Below are 17,907 nucleotides of genomic sequence, written 5' to 3'. Positions count from 1 at the left end.
TTAACAAAAGTATTTTTGCCCTAAAACTCATGAAAACATGCTAATATGCCTGCAAGTGGATCCCATACTACAAGAAACACTGACATAGGATTTACAGACAGATAAACCAATAGACTAATAAATCATGGCTGATGTTTTGTCCTCTCATGTATCTTCTGTAGCGTCAGATCAACTTAGTGACAACCTCCCTTCTAGGCATCAGATAAGTGAGAGTGAGAGACAAAGGGGAAGAGGTGGGAGTCTTTCTCTCTCCCTCAGCCTCTCGTCTGTCCTTCTCCGACCCTCAGCCTTCACTCATCATCGCTCTCATCATTCTACATCACCACATCACTCGGGAATAAATCTTTGGCATGGGGATGTCAGACATTGATTGACTCTCTCTCTCTCTTTCTCTTCCGTCTCTTCTTCTCAGATTACTTGCCATTGCCACTTTGTCTTTGTCACTCAGTATCAAGTCAGCTCTGCCTCTGGGAATAAGGTTTTTATATGATGCTGCTGACTCTTACATAGCAGACTGTAACGTTTACTGAGAGCCAAGGTCTGTTGGTTTGGTGGGTCTGTCGAGGGATTTCCTTAAATTTAAAGTAATCCATGCCTGTGTAAGAACTGTAATGTATGTCTGGATGGGTAGAGGATCGCACTAAGACTGCAAGGTTTAAGGATTTGCTTGCCACTGGAGCTGCTCATGCTTAAAATGTATGGAACTACTTTGGATAAAACGGCATCGCCTTTCAAATTACCCTGATCAGTAGTCTGAAGCACCGGACTTTAGGCCGAAGTCATTGTTTTTTTTGTGATTGTTACCAGCCTCAAACCAGCGATAAACTGCTGTATAGATGGTATAGCTTGTGGAGCAATAAGGAAATGAACACCAAAAGATGAGTGTGTACAACTGAAGCAGCATTTAGTTCTGCAGTGTGTTTGACTGTGGCTTGAATCTAAGGCTGCTTCATTGTAATCTCAATCTCCAATCTACATGATCAGCTATTTTGAGTATTCATCATCAATCATTTTTCTGAATCTATTCTCATAGTTGTAGGATATGTGACACATAATATTTGGTTACACTGGATTTAAAAGTATTGTAATATTACTATTTACAGTAATATTGATGAAAATCTCCCGAATACATATTGTGCTTACAACAGTGTAACAGCACCGTTTTAATGAAGCCATTTGAATGGTGTGTTACACTGTAAGTACATTAATGTATTTTCATCAAGTATCTACACAGTATTATTGTGTACTTACACTTCTCTATAGGTTACACTGGAATAACACCATTGTAAAGTGTTACTCAATATTCAAACATGTTGTAATCGCTGTTTGAAAACCAAAAGTACAACTGATGTGTGGTAATGGTGTCAAAGTGTATGAACATCTAACTTTGAAGTGCACTTCACTCCACTTCACAATTCACACAACACAGTTGTCCCACTATGGCTGTGCGCCACTTAGACGGCTCCTTTCTGATCTTACTCATATCTTGCATGACGAGGGAAGATTATATCATGTTGTGTGCGCGCGCGCGCGCGTGTGTGTGTGTGTGTTTGTGTCTGTGTGTGTGTGTCTGATGAGTATTGGTGCTGATTTATAACCAGAACCCTGTCAGCGTTTCTCTGACCTACATTGTTCAGAGTGGGTGGATAGTTTGAATGTAAAGTTAAGTAATGCATTCTGCAGGACTGGGGTCAAATCACTTCTAGTGCAGGCAGTGTAAATAGAAACCATGGTTAAATTGTTAATGGTAGAGCATTTATTTTCTATTGTTTGGATGGATGGATGGGTGGATGGATGGATGGATGAGTGAGAAGTGAGAAGAATTTGTCAATGTTTTCAGTTTTAAGGTTAATTCACTTTCTGGGCTGAAAAGGAATTGAAAAGGAATCAAACACAACCCAGGTATTTTATTCTACTGTACACTATCGGAATATCAATATAATGTCAGCACCAACACTATTATTGGCCTAATTCAGAGATCTGGACCAAAATTTAGAAAGTATATCACAAGTAATAATCTGTGCTTTAGTCAGGTTTGAGGAGACAAAATCCCCTCTGTTTTGGTTTGGACATTGAAAGAAAACAAACTTTCATTTCCATGTCCACCCTTCCTTTCAGCTCAGTAACATCTTACATTCTTCATTGTCATGGAAATAAGCAGTTTTAGTGTTTTCACTAGCACATCACACAGGTCCAAGATATGGAAAACAACTGAGATGCTATCACTAAGAATGAGAATGAACGCTTTAAGACTCTTCCCTCCTTATTGGATGTAGAGTGCTTTGGACTTTGTGGACACAGCTCAAGAGTTTACTTTCTTCTCACTGGAGGTTTTCAGTCTTAGTGCGAATATCTCAGTTGTTTTCCACAGATCTGGTTCCTGTTTCCAATGAGCACCTATGAACTTAAGGACTTTACTTTTTTTTTAAATCACAAAAGCATCAAGTGTTGCTTCTGTCTGCCAGGTCCAAGATACATTTCCCCACCTTATGACAGGATGTAACAGGTCAACAAGTGTATGGAGGTGTGAATACAGTTTTTGCAATGATGCAAATACTCCAAACAGGGGAATCACTGCTTTTCATCAGGCTGCATGTTTTACAATAAGTCAAAATGGGGTCAGGTGAAATGAAAGCACTTCAGGAGAGTATAAACACTCAAGAGGAAGTAACAAAAGTTCATAAGTCCATAAAAAACTAGATCATTATATTGTCAATTTATTAGTGTCTAAGAGGGCTTTTTTCTAGGAGAAGAAAAGTCTTGTGCACAGCACGTAAGTCAAGAGGCGCTGATAACTGCAAAAAGAGCACCAGTAGAGCAAAAAATACACATATCTATGTGACTGACCCAGGACTATGGACTTGATGCAAAATTAAAGATTACAGATTAAAGATCCTATTTTACCTTAAATCCATAGTCCTGGGTCTTGAGTATGCGGTTACAGTAAAATAGATATATGGATTTGTTTTGCTCTGCTAGGGCTTTTCTACTCTTTACACCCTTTATATGTTAGAGTTGCATGTTACTATATGATGATGACAAAAAGCAAGATAGAAAGAAAAAAGCTTACATAGATAGGTGATAGAGAGAAAAAGATTGATGGTGAGATAGAGGGAAAGAAAAAGAAAGAAACGTAACCACAGAGATAGGATCAAAAATGTTATCTTGTTTTAAAATCAGTGGCAGGCACAGCGGAAATGCACCACAGGCCCTGCCAACGCACACCAACACAGTCCGCCTGCATATAAACCCAGCTACAACGAAGACAGAATCAAACTGCAGGAGGGCTCCACAGTAAAGTCTTGGGTGCGGACGAGACTGCAGAACCATGCTGTTGGTGAGTTGGGTCGCTTTTGCTTTTGTTTAACTTTCTGATGTTTTCATAGGACGTGAGTATATGATGTGAGTTGGCATGCGATGCTACATTTGACTTGATACAGCTCAAATTCTCATGTGTCTTAAAATTGGGGAGCAAGTGGGAAATGTCTGCGGTTCAAGGACAAGTCTTGTAATTCAGGGTTTTTTTTTTTCTCAACTGTGTGGGTTCAAAAGTCATGAATGAAGAGAAACCAACAAGATCTTGCACGCTGATAAATTAGGAAGAAACCCAAAAGAGGCCAACTGATGCAAAAAAAGGACTAACATTTATTTGCTAAAGCACAAAAATTACCAAAAAGTGCAATAAAACAAAAAAGTACACAAAAACAAAGCCTATCCTCAAGTTCTATTTTTTGCATCAGTTATAGCCTCTTTTGTATTTCTTCCTTTATTATCAGTGTGAGAGTTCTTGCTGGTTTCTTTATGTCTTAAAATCGCAGTAAGAAAGTAATGCCCTGTCTGGTTTCTTGAGTATAGGCATCCAGATCTTTGTTGCTGCTGGGCCTGGTGACGCTGTTGCGTGGATCCAGGACGGGACAGGTGGTTTCGGTGAAGTTGGGGCAGAGAACCGGAGAGAGGGACAGGACAGTGAGACTGATCCTGGATACCAAACTGCAGCCTCACATCACCGGCATGTCTGCCTCAACTGTTGCCAACACGTCTCTCTCACCCTGGACTTACAGGTGAGGCATTGCTGTGTGATATGACAACCTTTATTGTTCTTTATGGTTCGTTAATCGGTGAGTCGCATGACTTGACATGACTGAAGTCAGACTCAAGTCACCCATTTTAATTGCTTGAGACTTGACTTGATGCATGAAGAGAAGACTTGAGACTTGACTTGACTTGTACTTTGATGACTTGAAAAGGTTTCTAAAGTCTTGACCTGATATCTTGTGTTTTTGTGTGTAAATGACTTAGATTGAAAGTGATGAGATTTGTTCCACCAGACGACTGAATATAAATTCTGTTTTCTGAAGTTGTATGGTAATGATTGAATTTATTGAAGTTGAAACTGATTATTTTCTGATTTTGACATCAGTCTTGTACGGAAGAGGATTAGGGCCACATGAAAAATTTATTTGAGTTCTGAGTTTAAAGTCAGAATTCTAAATTCTGAATAAAGTCAGAATTCTGAATAAAGTCAGAATTCTGACTTTTTTTTTTTCTCAGAATTCTGACTTTAAGTCTCAGAATTCTGACTTTAATCTCAGAATTCTGACATTAAACTCAGAATTCTGACTTTAATCTCAGAATTCTGACATTATTCTCAGAATTCTGACTTCAAACTCAAATACATTTTTCACATGTGGCCCTAATCCTCTTCCGTAGGTCTTGAAAGTCTATTTTAACTCATGGAATTTATTTATCCTGAAGCTTTTAATTGACTGGCAAGATAATGCATGTCTTATAGGTCTGTAGATCTGGTTCACTCTCTTACTACAAGCCAGCTGATTATTACACAGATACTGTCACATCAGCACTGAATCGTGTGCTTTCCGTAATTCTTTTATCGGAGAGTCTTCAACTTTTTCAGCCTGGTATCCCAACAGGAAATGTAGGCTCTCATCCAGGGACACAAACTCACAAACGTATTACTGCTCCCATCATGTGAGGACCCACCAGTATGTAGTAATGACCTGATGCTCCTGTAGACTGATGCTAAAATCCAAAATGGCCCTTGATAGGTTAATTAATAAGGTTCTTATTAATACAACTGTAATGGAAATGTTCTGGAGCCATGCTTGATACATTTTAGAGAATCTATACAATGATGCAGCACATGGACTAGTCTGACACTTTTCTTTCACTCTTTCTCTGTTCCCCTCCCTTTCTCCCAACCTCTCTCTCTCTCTCTCTCTCTCTCTCTCTCTCTCTCTCTCTCTCTCTCTCTCTCTCTCTCTCTCTCTCTCTCTCTCTCTCCAGAGACTCCTGTGAGGAGTCTCGGCTCCCCAGGCGGATCTCCCATGCTCACTGTCTGACCTCCGGCTGTCTGAGCCTGCAGGGAGGGGGAGAGGACCTGAGCCTGGAGGCCAAACCTATCTACTACCAAGTCCTGGTCCTCCACAGGTCAGATATAAAATAATAAATCACTCCAGAGTTTCTCCTATAGAAGCAAGTAATGGCTCTGATTTTGTTTTGCTCCTAGTTTTGTTTCCAATGCAAGTTGTAGCGGTAAAATTGTTTAAAGGAATACACCAAGTTTTTGTGAGATCTAACATTGGGCAGCTTACCTGTTAAATAATGAGAACATAGATACCAGAATCATACATGTGTCCCTGGCAGATCATTTGCTCTGATGCTCAATGCTAAACACCTAAAATTTAGGAGAAATATATTTATTTCACATCCAGCAGTGGCAGTTTTCTTTCTGTGAATGTATGTAGGGGCAAACAGTATAAATGCGTTAGCATATTAAAAAAAATCAGTGGTTGGTTTCATTGTAGTTAACTGAATGGAATGGCACCGAATTTAATTAATCTGAATGATGTTTAGTTCAGTTCAGTTCAGTTCACCCCCTTTCAAGTCCAGTGCAAATCACCAAAATGTAATTCTATAGTCTTTTTTTAAACCAGATAAACACACTGAGCATCATCTGAGTGTCTGCAGCCTTGACTGATTTTCCCGTCCCATCCCACAGAGTCCAAAAAGATCGGAGGAATAACAAGAAGGGAGGGGGGAAGGGGAGGAAGTATGCCTTCAGACTGGGGACGGAGACCATCCCAGTGGGCTGCACCTGTGTGAGGCCCAGCGTTGTGCCACAGGAGTGATGCGGGGAAAGAGTTTTGAATTCAGTTTGAGTTTTGAATTTGCTGCAGTGCGCCAGTGCTGAATGAGTGAAGGGACAAGCGGCGGTATAAACAGTTGTCGGATGCTTTGTATTGTAATACAATTCAGGTCAGTTCGTTATTCTCTTAGGACAGTTGAGGTGGATGTTTGTGTTTTCTTGGATTGGTGGAAAGATATATGTGGTATAGTAATATATATTTGGCAGGTTTTAATTTGGATCTTATTTTGCTTACATATTTAATCCCATATTTTATTATTCCTGCCCTTGTTTATTGTATTGTAGCACTTTGAAATGCATTATTCATATTTTTATTTCAACTTTAATGTCTAATCAGGCAATGAAAAAATATTTAGATTGACTAATCAGACTTATAAAAAATAGAATGCAAATTATTTAATGGTTCAACCTTGTGCATTGTATAATTTATTTGTTTTAAATATGTTTGGCTGGGGAATTTATATGTGATGTTGATTATTATGAAATATCTTATTCCAGCTCATTTAGTTACTGCATAAGTGCACACTGTATATCCATATGTGCTTAACTTTGAATCAAAGTCAGTTTGTGAAGTTATGTTAATACATTAGAGTGTGAAAAGCTGATGTGTCATGGATGTACTTGGCTAAGCAAATAAAACATAATAAAACAGAAAAATACCAATGGATATATGTTTATATCAGGCAAAATCTAACCAGTTTTGTGTGTTGTGAGGATGTGTGTGTGTGTGCGTGTGTGTGTGTTTGTATGTGTTCTAGTGTAAGTTAAGTGTATATGGCTACAAGGTGAGAAATAACAAGAGCCAGAGCAAAGTAGTGAGTTAAATCAAGCTGTTTTTACTGACCATGCCAAATAGATACAATCAATCCAGCCTTTAAGATATACAGCAACACACAGTTACAGCAAGTACAAACCCCAGGTTACTACTCCCCCGATTACAGTGCAAACATTTTGGACATCACAATCAAGTCAGTATGACTCAAAAACTCAAGCGAATTTCAGCTCTCTGTTTACTCATTTTGCGGGTTTGGTTCATTCAAATTCCCTTGACAATCACAAATTAGACAATCAGAGTACAGTGACACATGCCAAAGCAAAGTGCAGCCACTGGCTAGTCAGAAAACCCAAGCACTTTCCTTCAAAACCTTTGTCTAACATTTGAATCCATGTAATTTAACATTTTGCCTCCGTCTGATCTGTTGTTGTCGTCTACATATATATATTCACTGTACTTCATGTATGCAAATGTGCTTTTGAGTTGTGCTTAATGAAATAAGAGTGCAGTCAGTGCTCTACATCTAAGAGACTCAAATGTTATTGTTATTGATCTAGTTCTACACTACAGTTATGATCTAAAAGTTCACAGAGTTTCTGTAAATGGCAGAATACAGCAGAGCTCCTAGTTTTTTTCAAGCTTACGGTGTGTTTTTCTCTTACTTCACGGCAGCGCACTGTGAAAAAACAAAAAAACAAAATCAACAGCCCGATTCTTCATTTGACATTCATGAACCATTTACTGAGATTTACTGAGATTTTTAACACTCGCAGTGTTTGGCATCCCTAGATAGATCGTATGATCTGAAAAACGGCGCAGCAAAGAATTAGCGTGAGAGCAGTGGAACTTGGGTAATCAATTTTTAATTTGGATTCGGAGACGGCGTATGCGCGCGCGTGTGTGTGTATGTGTGTGTGTGCTTGTGTGTGTGTGTGTGTGTTGACTGGAAAGTACCCTGTGAATCAGAGGCTGAAGAGGCCTGAGACTTCTGGTTATGACTCTTATTGGTTATGACAGAATAGGGCTTCTAACTAGATCTGTGTCCAGTTCCTCATGCACATCATACCTACTTTCGAATCTTCATCACTCCACACAAACAACCATCGTTCTGGGTAACAATTTAGATTACGGTTCCCCCCTTTTCCATAATTACAGTTTAATTGGACAGAAACAAAACAACCACATTCATGAAAGCTGCTCCGTTGCCAACAGGCCTAGAATAGATAGAGAGAAATAGAGAGAAAACCAATGCTCAGTCTCCCTCACTTTCTCATATCAGTAGTGTTTTGTGTGACACTACTAATGTACCGTATATTAGCATTTGTTGCTGACTGAACCAGAATTACAGAAACGAGGGAGCCATAATTTAACATTTTTTACCTCCTCCTGCTTTGATGCAGCTTTCACTGCCCTCCAAACAAACACAGGCTCCCCTCTTTTAAAAATCTTAAATGAAACATTTTGTTTTGTTGCCAATAAACCCCTTCCCCCCCTCCCCTCCTTAGAAAAAAGAGAAAAAGATTTTTGTTTTTGAATTTTCAACATCAAGAGTTGCTTAAAGTTTGTACAGCTTGTTCAGAATCATCACAGCATACATCAAATATGAAAACCCGCCTTTTCCCCTCGTTTTGAGTTGCTTTTGAGTTCTTTTTTTTTCCTGCACTGTTTTCATTTCCATTTTTTTTTTCTTTCACGACTCAAAAAAAAAACCCCAGTCTTGCTCTGTCTCTCTTCCCCCTCCGCTCCCTCACTCCACTCGTCTACCGGCAGGCTTCCTCCTTCATTTCCTTGTTCTTCCTCACTTCTTCCGCGTGTTTGTCCTGCCAGACAAACACAGAGACACGGCAACATCAGTATCATTTGCATTCATGAATATATTAGCATTAATGAGGCAGCACCCAGAGACCTGAGCAGAACAAAGCAACAACTCAGAGACTATTCATAAAGATTTGAACAGGGGAATGATCCAGAAACAGGAGATCTAAAAACTCTATTCCAACTTATATAATATTCATGATTACAGATCAAGCTTCTGAACAATGTTAAAACGGAAATCCGAGCCAAGTTTATGATACTGAAGTTTTTTAGTCGGAATTAAACAGCGTGGATTAAAAATTGTGACACCTGATCACAGAAACATGTAAGAATTGTAAAGCATACTATAAATAGTCCAGACTCTTATCATTCATATCATATCAGTCATATAATTAGAAGTGATTTGACTCCAAAATGTTGCCAATTGCTTGCAAGGTTTCCACAAATTTGCAGCTGCATATAGTTATTAATTGTATTTGAAATAACATATACAACAAGTTTATATTTAGTTTAGTTTTTATAATGTCAATTCAACTTTAAAGGAAAATTCCACACTCAGATACTCTTCCTTCAGATATCATCAATTTCTGATGTTCAATGCATTCCAGGAGTTATTTTTCGATGAATTGTTACCTTTTTGGTGTATCCACTTTCCCTAAACCTGTCTTGTCTACTGTTGTTTGCTATATTTCCCAGAATGCCTTTCAGCAACCCCCAGAGAATGTGCCTGGACTTACTGTATTCAGCTGTGGGCTCTACTGTATGTGTAGGTGGAGAGAGCGATGACGACAGCGACAGTAAGACCGAGAGAGCGAGCTGCGTGGCCTTCACTCAAAACGCTGTGTGTCTTGTGGCTGCATTGCATTCTGGTCTATTGAGCCTGCTGTCGGTGGAGAAATTGGTTTCTCTGCCTCTTCTGTGATGGATTTCTCCCTTTATGATTGTTGAATGTCGGTGCAAAATGGTGAGTCTAGAAAGAAGCCCTTGCTCTTTGATTCTGAGGGATTGAGACCAAAACCTGACGTTTAATGCTGATGTTTTAGATAACTGAAAATGTTTCCCTTATTAAATTCTCAATATGACATCACATTGTCTAAATGTAGCCAGTTATCCATGGAAATAAGAAAAATACACCATCAAACAACAAAATGGACCCAGGTGCATCACACTGCGTTTCTTTAACAGTGTTTAAGTGTTTTAGGGTGGATCTTTCCTTTAAGCTTGAAAACATGAGTCTAGAGTCTAGAAAAACATCCGAAAAACACTCTCTAGAATAGATAGAGATAATCAAATGAACCAAATGGTAGGTAAGGTTACCTTCTCTTGCAGCCTCTCCAGCATGGCGGCCAGCAGCGCCTCCCTGTTCTCCTTGTTGGCCTCCATCTTCTGCTCCAGCTTCTCCTTGGCGTTCTTGATGAAGTTGTTGTTCTCCTCGAAGGCTTTCTGGATCACCTCGCGCTCATGCTCCCTCTTCCCCGCCAGGTGCTTCAGCAGCTCGGCCTCCTGGCCCTAGAGGGCGATAGAGAGGATTAGAGTCAAAGATGATTATTGTTGCACTTAGTCACAAACCTCTCATCGATAAAAAACCTGGGCAAATTTGGGGCAAAATTTCCCAGCAATGAGCAATGAGTATGAACAATGGGCAAAGAAGGCAATGGTAACTGACAGATTTGACAGTTGGAGGAGTGAAAATGGATGACATAACATCCTGCTGCCATCACTGTCATGTTGGCCTCCTCTTTTTTACTGAAAATGTAATAATTTAATAATTTTATCAAGGTTGTAATATGTATTATCGGCTTATGTATGGCTCTGGCATCTAACAACTAACTAGCAAGATTAAAGGTTGTATAAGAAGAATCACAGCTATTATTTCCTAGTTGTGTTTACTATGACCAATTTCCTTGTCTCTGGTTGGTTGATATTGAAACCTTGCCAGCAAAGCTTTATCTCCGATCAAGCTTGGCTAGCTTTCAAACTGATTTGAACACTGCTTTCAGTGAGAAAATATTTGCCCTAAAAACTTGCCTGTGTATCATCACATTTACAGGACACATTCTCTAACCACTGGGTCAGCTATAATTTGTCTTCCCTTCCCTTTCTCCTCTCCTCTCCTTCCTTCCCTCCCTCCCTCTCCACCATCCTCTCTGCTTGATGAATATGAGCCATTGTGAGTGTTTTTGCATGATTGACCTTCCCTCTAGCTTCATGTCCCTGCTCTCATCTTCCCTCCCTCCCTCCTGCTCTCCCTGCTTTCCTCCCTTTCTCCCTCCCTCCTCATCCACTCCCACCCTCTCTCCCACCTCTCCCCCCTGCCATCCCTCTCCCTCCTCACCTTTCTCCTCTCCTCGGCAGCCTCCAGTTTCTTCTGGATCTCCTCCAGTGAGGGGTCGCGGCGCTGCGGCATGGCGGTGTTGAGCTCCGGCACGCCGTCGAACGACGGGGGCTTGAGGATGACCTCGAAGGCCTGGCCCGATGCTCGCTTGTTCAGCTCGATCACCTCCACGTCTTTGATGACGCACCAGCCCAGGTCCACCGCATCTGCATTGGATCATGTCCAAGTTTAGATTATTTATTATGAGTTTTTATTAAATAAAACAAATCCACCCTTGCTCTTACAATGTTATATATCATCAATCTGTGATGTTCATATGCATTCCAGGAGATATTTTGTGATGAAGTGTTGTAATTTACTTTTCTGGTGAACCCACTTTCCCTCAACCTGCCTGGTCTACTTCTACTTCAGTTACTGATTTCCTACATTTCCCAGAATGACTTTCAACAACCCAAAGCGTATGGGAACGAGAACTTGTTGCATTCATCTCTAGGTTATATGCGTAGGTGGAGAGAGTGATAGTGATAGTGATAGCGATAGCAATAGCAATAGCATAATAAGAGCAAGAGAGCAAGAGCTTTTCCAGTTGAGAAAAAGCGAGAGTCATGCCCCTTACTCAAAACGCTACATGTCTTTTAGATTGTTTTATGATCTATTGTATGATGAATTTGTCCCTGTATGATTGTTGAACATCTGTGCAAAATGGTGAGTCTAAGAAAGCCTTGCTCTTTGATTCTGAGGGTTTTACTGTTGATGTTTTAGTTCTGCTATTAAACTCCATTGTAGCTGTGCTAGAAATATGTCAACATGACGTCACATCGTCTATTTTGTCTAGTTAATTGTGGTAATATGAAAAATAAACCACCAAACAAAGAAAAGGTATATCACCAATTAGCTGTTTTTTTTTTAAAGTGTTGAAGTTTTCTAGGATTTTTCCTTTAATTCTTAGTATTCTATTGCACCTTTGCTTATCTTTCTACTTTCCACTGCAAATGATAAACAGGGGAAACAGAGAGCCTGCTGCCACTGCTCACCCAATATATGAATATATATGAACTGAATCACCATTCAAGCTGTTTCTGTGTGATCTCCTGTCTAACTGTATGCCTTCCTCTGTCTCTTCTGCACTATATAGGAGGTCCTGTTTAGTCTGAGTGTCAGTTAAGTACCAATATTGTAAATTGTTGTCTGTGTCCTCTTGAGGCGGGAGAAATAAATAGGACACAACAAAAAGTGAAGCCCTTATAAAAGCCCCCCAGGGTCCATCTGTGCTGCATTTTCCAATTTTTCATTTTCCTCTTGGGAGCGGAGCAACACAGCAGCAGAAGTGCAGCAATCATTTAAAAAACGCAAGGTTTGCACAATGGCCACATCTGTAAAATGCTGTGTTAAATTGTTGGATAAATGAACAGCAATTGAAAATTAAAGGTCCATTATATGCGCTGACACTGACTTTTTTTTAATATTTAACTTGCTATTATGTTATGTGTAATATTGTGTTTTGCTGTCAGCAGTAGTATTCACTCTCAAAATCAATTCCCTCAATATATAATTTCCAAAAACATGAAGGTACAATAAAAAAATATTTGATATTAAGTCAAGATAAGTTAGGATCTTTTTTGTTGTTGTTGTTCCTCCAAAGCATTTTCAGGAATTATCAAAAACACCTTTATTTGTTGATTTATTTGCATGCGTTTTTTTTATTTATTATATAATTATACACCAGATTTTTGAATGGTTTTCATGGTCACTGCGTCATGAAAGTCTATCTGCACCTAAACAACCATGTAAACTTTTAAGTAAAAATAAATTTTAACTTTTTTTCAAACAACAGCCGAGAATGAGATAGTTTGTGTTTTTTGTTTTTTTTTACCTTCTGCCTTGTATGTCGGTTTGTCTGCAGTCTGCGGGTTCAGGCAGGAGCAGAACAGAGACACCAGGGGGAGCTCCTTCACCTTCTCTTTGTAGGCTGAGGACACGCACACACACACACACACACACACACACACACACACACACGCGCGCGTGCTTGTGTTGTTATGCTTGACATTGCGGTGACTCAGATTCATATTGAATGATGAACTTGCAGATGTTATTCTCCTTTTTAGTGACAATGAGTTATTATGATAATGATAATAATGACAAGAGCAGTGGTTACGATAATTAATTTGTACATAATTTCCCATAATGAGAACAATGTGTATAGCATTTTGGTAAACAATACTGCAGAGTTAAGAGTGCATTACTGTAACCAACATTCCCCCTATGGAATCATTTATAGTATTTAATCTGCAGTAAAGGGAAGGGAAGCTATGAAGTATACAAGTCTGTCCTGCTGTCGCTGCATTTACCTGCCAGGGTCATCTTGTCAGTGTGCGTCTAATTCTCCAGGGATGATAATGATCCTTCTCACTCTGTCGGAGAGAGAGACAGAGAGAGAGAGAGAGAGAGAGAGAGAGGGGAAGAGGAAGGGTGTTGAATGAAGCGAAGCAACTTTGTAGGTCATATGAAAGGGACAAAGGGAATCTGTTGTACAAATGAGAATCATTGGCTAAAGAGAGAATTAAGGGGAGAAAAGAAAACTGCATGTGCCTTGACAATCTGGTGTTAATATATGAATGTTTAGACCAGTAAACAATGTTAACCCACGCCGCATGCTCACATTCTGCTCAGATTTATGCTTCTGTGTGTGTGTGTGTGTGTGTGTGTTCTTGTACTTCTGCCCTTGCGAGAACCAGTATGAGTGTCAGAGGCTTGTGTGGGAGGAGACAAGCTGCATCAATGTTGTAATTCTGGTCGCCAGTAGAGGTTGATAAAGGTCTTAGATTACTTAGTGCCTCTTTAAAGGAAAACTCCACCCTCAGATCTTTTTGTTATAGTCAATCTGTGATGTTCAATGCATTTAAGGAGTTATTTTGCGATCAAGTGTTGTAATTAGCTTTTTTGGTGTACCCACTTTCCCTCAACCTGCCTCATCTACTTCTGCTTCAGTTAGAGATTTCCTATGTTTCCCAGCATGACTTTCAACAAACCCTGAGTGTGAATTTGTTTAATTTCAGCTATGTGACCAAAGTAAAGTTAGCTTGATATTGGATATTGGATATTCTGTGGTTATTTGTTTTCCCGTCCTCAATAACTTGTAAAGCAAATAAGTAAAAGCAATGAATATATTTGTGATTACTGCAAGAGGAAGAATTTACAACCACTTTTTTCAGTATTTGAGAAAATATTTTTCTTATGAGAAACAAGCTATTTGAATGTGTGCTTATACATAAGAAAAGTATTTTCTCAGATATTGAAATAAATTGTTCTTCCTCTTCCAGTCATCACAAACATATTCAATGTGCTTTTACCTGGCACTAGCTATCATTGCCAGCTGAGAAAAAACGAGAGCCGCACCCTTTATTCAAAACACAACATTGCATTGCATTCTGGTCTATTGAAGCTATCGGTGGAGAAATAGGTCTCTCTGCCTCCTGTATGATAGATTTCTCTCTGATTGTTGAATGTTGGTGCAAAATGGTGAGTCTAGAAAGAAGCCCTTGCTCTTTGATTGTGACGACTGACAAGAAAACCTGATGTTTACCGTTGATGTTATTGCTAACAATCTCCATTGTATCTGCACTGGAAATATCTCAACATGACGTCACATTGTCTATATTGGCCAATATAAATTATACCAGCAAACAACAAAATGGACCGAGGAATTGCATTGCCAAAAGCTGTTTGGCGATCCTAAAGTGTTTAGGGTAGATTTTTCCTTTTAAATCAAAATTAGGACTAGGTTTACGTTAAGATAAGGGTAAAGGGATTGGGGTTAAGGTTAGAATTATGTTTAGGTTAGGTAGGGAATGAATGTAGATATAATAAAAGGTCCTCACAAGTATAGTAAAACAAACGTGTTGGAGTGTGTTGTGTGTGTGTGTGTGTGTGTCCTGTCAGCCCTTTCTGCGCTGCGTTGCAGTAAATCACCGCCGTGACGCAAGTGGGAGAGCAGATGTAAGTCTTTAGATGAGAGAGAGAGGGAGAGAGAGAGAGAGAGAGAGAGAGAGAGAGGGAGGCATCAACCACCACACCAGACTGTTTCAACACCTGCTGAAAATGTACTTCAAACTTTTTAATAATACTGCAATATGTATAGTAGCGCAAAGATGTCTCTGCGATGTGAAGCGTGTTAATCACATGAAATCAAACTCAAAAGGAACTGACTGATTGCTTGAGAGAGAGAGAGAAGCAACAACTCTCCCATCAGACTTTCCTACCACCTGCTCTCTCTCTCTCTCCCTCTCTCTCTCTCTCTGTCTCTCTCTCTCTCTCTCTCTCTCTCTCTCCACTCTGTCAGATGGTTTCGTCAACACTGAATTTATGTAGCCTACATCTGAAGGATGCTGTAAATCTGTCGCTCTTTTGCTATGTAGACTTTCATTCAAGACCTTTCAATGAGAAAAAAGATAGATAGATGGATGGATGGATAGATAGATAGATAGATAGATATACAGACAAGATTGTCAAATTATGTCAATGCAATTATATCATTTTTACGAGGGGTGTGTCAATATTCAAAGAGGATACAGCCATGGAAATTTCCCTTATATATTATATATTCCGCATTATAGTGAATGAGACTTGTACCATCGCAAGCAAAAAAATAACCAACAAAACCTTTCATTTCCATTTCAAAATGGACAAAAGTTTCTCTGTATGTTGATGCCTTTGAGCGTGTTAATCAAATCAGGCTCTGAGGGAACTGATTGAATGCTTGCAAGGCATCGGTGTTAATCACATCAAATTATATTCAAAGCAAGTGATTACTTGTAGGTAGTCTAATTGAGAACTTCACTCTGCAGGAGTGCACAGGAGGGGCTGTTGACCTTTCCTCAGCCCAGGACCCAAACTGAGTAAATTCGCTCTCACCCCGGGATCCAGGATCATTGAAACTTACAAGCACTCTTGTCATGAGGAAACCGAGCAGAAACAAGCCCACAACCCCCCAGAGCTGAGGAAACCGAGGCTGTGGAGTAAAATTAGACAGCGAATGAAAGCTTGTACAGCGTGTAAAGAAAATACACAGCAGTATGAGGGATGCCAGTGCTTCTGAAGGTGTTGTGGGACTAATTTAACCAAACATCTGTGAAGGCAGGTTCCCGCTAGACAACCCAAATGACACACCCACTCTCTCCCATCCCCTTCATCTAACATCCAAGCTAGGTTTCTACATCAGAGATCATCAAAATAACACAAGGGATAGTTACATTAGATGCTGTGTACTACTGAATACTCTACTGCCTAAATTTCTGTACCTACAGGCAAATGCTCTGCAGTGCAAAAATGCGTCTACACATTTTTATGTAATCTATGTAGAGTGTTATCCAGCAGTTTTAGTCATACAAATGTTCAGAGGCACAAATAATCTCATTGGTTAAGTTAAACTTCAATGGGTGGAGCCAAAGAACCACAGTTTTTCAGAGCGAAAGTTAACTATAACTGACAAATTGAATGGCAAAGAAGGAACAAGGTCAAAATATAAATAAAAAATCTAAATGGCACTGACTTGTTTTTTTCCCATTCATCCATCATGACCATGGCATTCATGATCTTGGAAGGTCAGCAGCTAGCTAACTAGCTTACCTAGATAGCTATAGGCTAGTATGGCTAGTTTGAACCTGGAAGGTCAGCTAGGCTAACTAGCTAACCTAGCTAATTTAGTATGGCTAGATTGCATTTATTCAGTTAGTAGCAAGAGCAGTAGACTTCACAGTGCTAGCTTCCTCCTCTCTTACCTCCCTTTTCACTGGGATTCAGTCTAACATTTCTTAGCCAGAAAAACTGTGTTGTTTGGCTTCGCCCATTGAAGTTTAACTCAGCCAATCAGATTATTTCTGCCTCCAGAGCAGCTTTGTCTCTGAGAAATTTTGTTAAACTCAAATTCCAATTGGCGGTTGTCCAGCACAAATTCCAGTTCAGTAGGTAGCCTAGTGACAATGAACAGCATTTCCTGTTTATTTCTTGAGCAGCAACTATGCCAAACATAAAGAACAAGGATGGGCTTATTTTAAGCTTTCTACTTTTAGAGATAATTCCTGCATGGTGGCAGTTTGTCAGTTTGAATCCCCAGACAGGCTGGAGAAATCTGATGTGAACAAAATGTGAACCTTGTAACCCTGCTTTTAACTGCCATTTTTTATTGTTCATTGGCTTTATTCGTGGTTGTCATATTGTTTGTAATAAGTAATACTTAAGTAATTAAGTAATAATAATAATGATAATTATAATCCTAAAGGCTACTGATCTGTATGTTTTACAAGCTTCCAGGCTTGCAGAATGTGAAATGGCTGAATGAAGAGTAGGTCAATAGTGAGCTCCAGAGTATGAGAGAAGGATACTAATGAGACAACCTATAGCACCGAGAGGAGAGAGGTGTCTCATTAAAGTGTGCAGCACACACACTCTCTCCTGACCGCTGTGACATGGTTCCCAGTGGAATACACACACGCACACACACACACACACACACACACACACACACACACACAAACACACACACACACACACATGCAAACACCTGTGCACACATATAGACACACATGCAGCAAGGTGTATTCATGTAGGTACCTGCAAACACACAAACACACACGCACACACTCACACAGACATGAATGCAGGTACACACACACAAGCACACACACACACACACACACACACACACACACACACTTTACTGACCAGAGACAGTGAAGGCATTGCTGTCATGCCCCGTTGTGACTGGTGTTGTAATTTTACTTAACTTCTGTTAACTTCTGAACTAAAACACACACA

At 39.7% G+C, this 17,907-nt stretch overlaps 2 protein-coding genes across 2 annotated transcripts; one reads left to right on the top strand and one right to left on the bottom strand.

The window, feature by feature from the left end:
* Window positions 1-3,284: 3,284 nt before the first annotated feature.
* il17a/f3 (interleukin 17a/f3) lies at window positions 3,285-6,629 on the top strand. The gene is made up of 4 exons (XM_071530841.1): window positions 3,285-3,337; window positions 3,856-4,061; window positions 5,305-5,448; window positions 6,020-6,629. The coding sequence occupies exons 1-4, from the start codon at window positions 3,329-3,331 to the stop codon at window positions 6,147-6,149; spliced, it is 489 nt and encodes a 162-aa protein (XP_071386942.1). The 5' UTR covers window positions 3,285-3,328; the 3' UTR covers window positions 6,150-6,629.
* A 2,072-nt stretch (window positions 6,630-8,701) lies between these two features.
* stmn4 (stathmin-like 4) lies at window positions 8,702-13,455 on the bottom strand. The gene is made up of 5 exons (XM_071530842.1): window positions 13,443-13,455; window positions 12,965-13,060; window positions 11,092-11,297; window positions 10,074-10,265; window positions 8,702-8,761 (listed from the first exon to the last, which is right to left on the bottom strand). Exons 1-5 carry the CDS (start codon window positions 13,453-13,455, stop codon window positions 8,702-8,704), a joined length of 567 nt encoding a protein of 188 aa, XP_071386943.1.
* Between the last annotated feature and the right edge of the window lie 4,452 nt (window positions 13,456-17,907).

This window comes from Centroberyx affinis, unplaced genomic scaffold (assembly GCF_046629955.1).
Source record: "Centroberyx affinis isolate AG114_WGS23_722 - 3 ecotype Tasmania unplaced genomic scaffold, CSIRO-AGI_Caff_v1 ptg001985l_1, whole genome shotgun sequence".
In the NCBI taxonomy this organism is placed as follows: domain Eukaryota; kingdom Metazoa; phylum Chordata; class Actinopteri; order Beryciformes; family Berycidae; genus Centroberyx; species Centroberyx affinis.
This window is presented reverse-complemented; position numbering and strand designations above follow the sequence as displayed.